General features: G+C 44.5%; 1 protein-coding gene across 1 annotated transcript in view; it reads right to left on the bottom strand.

Moving 5' to 3' along the window:
- Positions 1 to 9,185, bottom strand: part of LOC118947579 (caskin-1-like) — a 111,731-nt gene that overhangs the window by 64,291 nt on the left and 38,255 nt on the right. Inside the window, exons 4-5 of the mRNA XM_036972508.1 lie at positions 9,004 to 9,149; positions 2,560 to 2,655 (exon numbers count right to left, since the gene is read on the bottom strand). Coding sequence (XP_036828403.1) covers positions 2,560 to 2,655; positions 9,004 to 9,149 — 242 coding nt within the window. The remainder of the gene's footprint in view (positions 1 to 2,559; positions 2,656 to 9,003; positions 9,150 to 9,185) is intronic.

Here is a 9,185-nt window from a genome sequence, read left to right as displayed (position 1 = left end):
GCAGCTGGACCACCTGTACACATTATACACACATTACTACTGAGGAGCAGCTGGACCACCTGTACACATTATACACACATTACTACTGAGGAGCAGCTGGACCACCTGTACACATTATACACACATTACTACTGAGGAGCAGCTGGACCACCTGTACACATTATACACACATTACTACTGAGGAGCAGCTGGACCACCTGTACACATTATACACACATTACTACTGAGGAGCAGCTGGACCACCTGTACACATTATACACACATTACTACTGAGGAGCAGCTGGACCACCTGTACACATTATACACACATTACTACTGAGGAGCAGCTGGACCACCTGTACACATTATACACACATTACTACTGAGGAGCAGCTGGACCACCTGTACACATTATACACACATTACTACTGAGGAGCAGCTGGACCACCTGTACACATTATACACACATTACTACTGAGGAGCAGCTGGACCACCTGTACACATTATACACACATTACTACTGAGGAGCAGCTGGACCACCTGTACACATTATACACACATTACTACTGAGGAGCAGCTGGACCACCTGTACACATTATACACACATTACTACTGAGGAGCAGCTGGACCACCTGTACACATTATACACACATTACTACTGAGGAGCAGCTGGACCACCTGTACACATTATACACACATTACTACTGAGGAGTAGCTGGACCACCTGTACACATTATACACACATTACTACTGAGGAGCAGCTGGACCACCTGTACACATTATACACACATTACTACTGAGGAGCAGCTGGACCACCTGTACACATTATACACACATTACTACTGAGGAGCAGCTGGACCACCTGTACACATTATACACACATTACTACTGAGGAGTAGCTGGACCACCTGTACACATTATACACACATTACTACTGAGGAGTAGCTGGACCACCTGTACACATTATACACACATTACTACTGAGGAGCAGCTGGACCACCTATACACATTATACACACATTACTACTGAGACACCACCTATACACATTATACACACATTACTACTGAGGAGCAGCTGGACCACCTGTACACATTATACACACATTACTTCTGAGGAGCAGCTGGACCACCTGTACACATTATGCACACATTACTACTGAGGAGCAGCTGGACCACCTGTACACATTATACACACATTACTACTGAGGAGCAGCTGGACCACCTGTACACATTATACACACATTACTACTGAGGAGCAGCTGGACCACCTGTACACATTATACACACATTACTACTGAGGAGCAGCTGGACCACATGTACACATTATACACACATTACTACTGAGGAGCAGCTGGACCACCTGTACACATTATACACACATTACTACTGAGGAGCAGCTGGACCACCTGTACACATTATACACACATTACTACTGAGGAGCAGCTGGACCACCTGTACACATTATACACACATTACTACTGAGGAGCAGCTGGACCACCTGTACACATTATACACACATTACTACTGAGACACCACCTGTACACATTATACACACATTACTACTGAGGAGCAGCTGGACCACCTGTACACATTATACACACATTACTACTGAGACACCACCTGTACACATTATACACACATTACTACTGAGACACCACCTGTACACATTATACACACATTACTACTGAGACACCACCTGTACACATTATACACACATTACTACTGAGACACCACCTGTACACATTATACACACATTACTACTGAGACACCATCTGTACACATTATACACACATTACTACTGAGACACCACCTGTACACATTATACACACATTACTACTGAGACAGCACCTGTACACATTATACACACATTACTACTGAGACACCACCTGTACACATTATACACACATTACTACTGAGACACCACCTATACACATTATACACACATTACTACTGAGACACCACCTGTACACATTATACACACATTACTACTGAGACACCACCTATACACATTATACACACATTACTACTGAGGAGACACCACCTATACACATTATACACACATTACTACTGAGACACCACCTATACACATTATACACACATTACTACTGAGACACCACCTGTACACATTATACACACATTACTACTGAGGAGACACCACCTATACACATTATACACATTACTACTGAGACACCACCTATACACATTATACACACATTACTACTGAGACACCACCTATACACATTATACACACATTACTACTGAGGAGACACCACCTATACACATTATACACACATTACTACTGAGACACCACCTATACACATTATACACACATTACTACTGAGACACCACCTATACACATTATACACACATTACTACTGAGGAGACACCACCTATACACATTATACACACATTACTACTGAGACACCACCTATACACATTATACACACATTACTACTGAGACACCACCTATACACATTATACACACATTACTACTGAGACACCACCTATACACATTATGCGTGTGTGTGTGTGCGTGCGTGCGTGCGTGTGTGTGTGCGTGTGTGTGTGTTTGTGACTCACCCCCACTCGTCCAAATTCACAGGCCAGGTCCAGAGGAGTCTTACCGGCCGTGTCGGAGATACACGGATTAGACTGGTGCTGCAGCAACATCTCAGACTGAACACAGAGAGACAGAGAGATACACGGATTAGACTGCAGCAACATCTCAGACTGAACACAGAGAGACAGAGAGATACACGGATTAGACTGGTGCTGCAGCAACATCTCAGACTGAACACAGAGAGACAGAGAGATACACGGGGTTAGACTGGTGCTGCAGCAACATCTCAGACTGAACACAGAGAGACAGAGAGATACACGGGGTTAGACTGGTGCTGCAGCAACATCTCAGACTGAACACAGAGAGACAGAGAGATACACGGATTAGACTGGGGCAACATCTCAGACTGAACACAGAGAGACAGAGAGATACACGGATTAGACTGGGGCAACATCTCAGACTGAACACAGAGAGACAGAGAGATACACGGATTAGACTGGGGCAACATCTCAGACTGAACACAGAGAGACAGAGAGACACACGGATTAGACTGGTGCTGCAGCAACATCTCAGACTGAACACAGAGAGACAGAGAGATACACGGATTAGACTGGGGCAACATCTCAGACTGAACACAGAGAGACAGAGAGATACACGGATTAGACTGGGGCAACATCTCAGACTGAACACAGAGAGACAGAGAGACACACGGATTAGACTGGTGCTGCAGCAACATCTCAGACTGAACACAGAGAGACAGAGAGATACACGGATTAGACTGGGGCAACATCTCAGACTGAACACAGAGAGACAGAGAGATACACGGATTAGACTGGGGCAACATCTCAAACTGAACACAGAGAGACAGAGAGATACACGGATTAGACTGGGGCAACATCTCAGACTGAACACAGAGAGACAGAGAGATACACGGATTAGACTGGGGCAACATCTCAGACTGAACACAGAGAGACAGAGAGATACACGGATTAGACTGGGGCAACATCTCAGACTGAACACAGAGAGACAGAGAGATACACGGATTAGACTGGTGCTGCAGCAACATCTCAGACTGAACACAGAGAGACAGAGAGATACACGGGGTTAGACTGGGGCAACATCTCAGACTGAACACAGAGAGACAGAGAGATACACGGATTAGACTGGGGCAACATCTCAGACTGAACACAGAGAGACAGAGAGATACACGGATTAGACTGGGGCAACATCTCAGACTGAACACAGAGAGACAGAGAGATACACGGATTAGACTGGGGCAACATCTCAGACTGAACACAGAGAGACAGAGAGATACACGGATTAGACTGGGGCAACATCTCAGACTGAACACAGAGAGACAGAGAGATACACGGATTAGACTGGGGCAACATCTCAGACTGAACACAGAGAGACAGAGAGATACACGGATTAGACTGGGGCAACATCTCAGACTGAACACAGAGAGTCAGAGAGATACACGGATTAGACTGGGGCAACATCTCAGACTGAACACAGAGAGACAGAGAGATACACGGATTAGACTGGGGCAACATCTCAGACTGAACACAGAGAGACAGAGAGATACACGGATTAGACTGGGGCAACATCTCAGACTGAACACAGAGAGACAGAGAGATACACGGATTAGACTGGGGCAACATCTCAGACTGAACACAGAGAGACAGAGAGATACACGGATTAGACTGGGGCAACATCTCAGACTGAACACAGAGAGACAGAGAGATACACGGATTAGACTGCAGCAACATCTCAGACTGAACACAGAGAGACAGAGAGATACACGGATTAGACTGGGGCAACATCTCAGACTGAACACAGAGAGACAGAGAGATACACGGATTAGACTGGGGCAACATCTCAGACTGAACACAGAGAGACAGAGAGATACACGGATTAGACTGCAGCAACATCTCAGACTGAACACAGAGAGACAGAGAGATACACGGATTAGACTGGGGCAACATCTCAGACTGAACACAGAGAGACAGAGAGATACACGGATTAGACTGAGGCAACATCTCAGACTGAACACAGAGAGACAGAGAGATACACGGATTAGACTGGGGCAACATCTCAGACTAAACACAGAGAGACAGAGAGATACACGGATTAGACTGGTGCTGCAGCAACATCTCAGACTGGACACAGAGAGACAGAGAGATACACGGATTAGACTGGGGCAACATCTCAGACTGAACACAGAGAGACAGAGAGATACACGGATTAGACTGGGGCAACATCTCAGACTGAACACAGAGAGACAGAGAGATACACGGATTAGACTGGGGCAACATCTCAGACTGAACACAGAGAGACAGAGAGATACACGGATTAGACTGGGGCAACATCTCAGACTGAACACAGAGAGACAGAGAGATACACGGATTAGACTGGGGCAACATCTCAGACTGAACACAGAGAGACAGAGAGATACACGGATTAGACTGGGGCAACATCTCAGACTGAACACAGAGAGACAGAGAGATACACGGATTAGACTGGGGCAACATCTCAGACTGAACACAGAGAGACAGAGAGATACACAGATTAGACTGGGGCAACATCTCAGACTGAACACAGAGAGACAGAGAGATACACGGATTAGACTGGGGCAACATCTCAGACTGAACACAGAGAGACAGAGAGATACACGGATTAGACTGGGGCAACATCTCAGACTGAACACAGAGAGACAGAGAGATACACGGATTAGACTGGGGCAACATCTCAGACTGAACACAGAGAGACAGAGAGATACACGGATTAGACTGGTGCTGCAGCAACATCTCAGACTGAACACAGAGAGACAGAGAGATACACGGATTAGACTGGGGCAACATCTCAGACTGAACACAGAGAGACAGAGAGATACACGGATTAGACTGGGGCAACATCTCAGACTGAACACAGAGAGACAGAGAGATACACGGATTAGACTGGGGCAACATCTCAGACTGAACACAGAGAGACAGAGAGATACACGGATTAGACTGGGGCAACATCTCAGACTGAACACAGAGAGACAGAGAGATACACGGATTAGACTGGGGCAACATCTCAGACTGAACACAGAGAGACAGAGAGATACACGGATTAGACTGGGGCAACATCTCAGACTGAACACAGAGAGACAGAGAGATACACGGATTAGACTGGGGCAACATCTCAGACTGAACACAGAGAGACAGAGAGATACACGGATTAGACTGGGGCAACATCTCAGACTGAACACAGAGAGACAGAGAGATACACGGATTAGACTGGGGCAACATCTCAGACTGAACACAGAGAGACAGAGAGATACACGGATTAGACTGGGGCAACATCTCAGACTGAACACAGAGAGACAGAGAGATACACGGATTAGACTGGGGCAACATCTCAGACTGAACACAGAGAGACAGAGAGATACACGGATTAGACTGGGGCAACATCTCAGACAGAACACAGAGAGACAGAGAGATACACGGATTAGACTGGGGCAACATCTCAGACTGAACACAGAGAGACAGAGAGATACACGGATTAGACTGGGGCAACATCTCAGACTGAACACAGAGAGACAGAGAGATACACGGATTAGACTGGGGCAACATCTCAGACTGAACACAGAGAGACAGAGAGATACACGGATTAGACTGGGGCAACATCTCAGACTGAACACAGAGAGACAGAGAGATACACGGATTAGACTGGGGCAACATCTCAGACTGAACACAGAGAGACAGAGAGATACACGGATTAGACTGGGGCAACATCTCAGACTGAACACAGAGAGACAGAGAGATACACGGATTAGACTGGGGCAACATCTCAGACTGAACACAGAGAGACAGAGAGATACACGGGGTTAGACTGGGGCAACATCTCAGACTGAACACAGAGAGACAGAGAGATACACGGATTAGACTGGGGCAACATCTCAGACTGAACACAGAGAGACAGAGAGATACACGGATTAGACTGGGGCAACATCTCAGACTGAACACAGAGAGACAGAGAGATACACGGATTAGACTGGGGCAACATCTCAGACTGAACACAGAGAGACAGAGAGATACACGGATTAGACTGGGGCAACATCTCAGACTGAACACAGAGAGACAGAGAGATACACGGATTAGACTGGGGCAACATCTCAGACTGAACACAGAGAGACAGAGAGATACACGGATTAGACTGGTGCTGCAGCAACATCTCAGACTGAACACAGACTTATTAAATATAATTAAGGGATAATCAATCAATTATTTTTATAGGGATAATAATTGTGTCTGTCATAGTTGAAGTGTACCTATGATGAAAATTACAGGCCTCTCTCATCTTTTTAAGTGGTAGAACTTGCACAATTGGTGGCTGACTAAATACTTTTTTGCCCCACTGTAGCTACAGTAGTTTACTAGATAGCTACAGTAGTTTACTAGATACCTACAGTAGTTTACTAGATAGCTACAGTAGTTTACTAGATAGCTACAGTAGTTTATTAGATACCTACAGTAGTTTATTAGATAGCTACAGTAGTTTATTAGATACCTACAGTAGTTTATTAGATAGCTACAGTAGTTTACTAGATAGCTACAGTAGTTTATTAGATACCTACAGTAGTTTATTAGATAGCTACAGTAGTTTACTAGATAGCTACAGTAGTTTATTAGATACCTACAGTAGTTTATTAGATACCTACAGTAGTTTATTAGATACCTACAGTAGTTTATTAGATAGCTACAGTAGTTTACTAGATAGCTACAGTAGTTTATTAGATAGTTACAGTAGTTTATTAGATAGCTACAGTAGTTTATTAGATACCTACAGTAGTTTATTAGATAGTTACAGTAGTTTATTAGATACCTACAGTAGTTTACTAGATACCTACAGTAGTTTATTAGATAATAACAGTAGTTTATTAGATAATAACAGTAGTTTACTAGATACCTACAGTAGTTTACTAGATACCTACAGTAGTTTATTAGATACCTACAGTAGTTTATTAGATACCTACAGTAGTTTATTAGATACCTACAGTAGTTTATTAGATAATAACAGTAGTTTACTAGATACCTACAGTAGTTTACTAGATACCTACAGTAGTTTATTAGATAATAACAGTAGTTTATTAGATAATAACAGTAGTTTACTAGATACCTACAGTAGTTTACTAGATACCTACAGTAGTTTATTAGATACCTACAGTAGTTTATTAGATACCTACAGTAGTTTATTAGATACCTACAGTAGTTTATTAGATAATAACAGTAGTTTACTAGATAACTACAGTAGTTTATTAGATACCTACAGTAGTTGCCATGGTAACCGAACCATCAGTCCTAGCTTGCTTTTATGAAAATCGAATTCAACAACGGCAATAATGTTTTCAATTCGACTTTTGCTTTCTAAAGCAGCTCTAGCATAGAACATGTGATAACGAACAGTAGCCTCTGAATTCTACCGTGCTGATCTACTGAGTGTTATAGGGATGAGTAACAGCTGTTTCAGTCGCTGGCAGATCAGAAAACACAGTGGACCTCGACCAGAACCGTGAGGAACACCACATTTTATGATGTGTCTGTGTGGCGGTGTGTGTCATTGTGTGTGTGTGTGTGTCGTTGTGTGTGTGTATGTGTCATTGTGTGTGTGTGTCGTTGTGTGTGTCTGTGTGTCGTTGTGTGTGTGTGTGTGTGTGTGTGTCAGTGTGTTTTTGTCTTTGTGTGTGTGTCTGTGTGTGTGTGTGTGTGTGTGTGTGTGTCGGTGTGTTTGTGTCGTTGTGTGTGTGTGTCGTTGTGTGTGTGTGTGTGTGTGTGTGTCGTTGTGTGTCTGTGCCGTTGTGTGTGTGTGTCATTGTGTCTGTGTGTCGTTGTGTGTGTGTCGTTCTGTGTGTGTCATTGTGTGTGTGTGTGTCGTTGTGTGTGTGTGTGTGTCGTTGTGTGTGTGTCGTTGTGTGTGTGTGTCGTTGTGTGTGTGTCGTTGTGTTTGTGTGTCGATGTGTGTGTGTGTCATTGTGTTTGTGTGTCGTTGTGTGTGTGTCGTTGTGTGTGTGTCGTTGTGTGTGTCATTGTGTTTGTGTGTCGTTGTGTGTGTGTCGTTGTGTTTGTGTGTCGATGTGTGTGTGTGTCATTGTGTTTGTGTGTCGTTGTGTGTGTGTGTCGATGTGTGTGTCGTTGTGTTTGTGTGTCGTTGTGTGTGTGTCATTGTGTGTGTGTGTCGTTGTGTTTGTGTGTCGTTGTGTTTGTGTCATTGTGTGTGTGTCGTTGTGTGTGTGTCATCGTGTGTGTGTGTCGTTGTGTTTGTGTGTCGTTGTGTTTGTGTCATTGTGTTTGTGTGTGTGTGTGTGTGTGTGTCGTTGTGTTTGTGTGTCGTTGTGTTTGTGTCATTGTGTGTGTGTGTGTGTGTGTGTGTGTGTGTGTGTGTGTCGTTGTGTGTGTGTATCGCCGTGTGTATGGCGTTACCCCGTCGTAATGTCCGTGCTGTGCTGATAGGTGCAGGGGGATCTGGCCCTCGTCTGATTGAATGTTGACTGATGATCCCGCCTTCAGGAGCATTTTCATTGGCTCAGTCTTCCCCTGCCACGCCGCGTAGTGCAGTGGACGCATACCTACGGCAACCACAGAGGAACAAACAGAATCAGACT

Source organism: Oncorhynchus mykiss, unplaced genomic scaffold, assembly GCF_013265735.2.
Source record: "Oncorhynchus mykiss isolate Arlee unplaced genomic scaffold, USDA_OmykA_1.1 un_scaffold_169, whole genome shotgun sequence".
NCBI lineage: Eukaryota > Metazoa > Chordata > Actinopteri > Salmoniformes > Salmonidae > Oncorhynchus > Oncorhynchus mykiss.
Note: the sequence above shows the minus strand (reverse complement) of the source record. Positions and strands in the feature narration are given on the sequence as shown.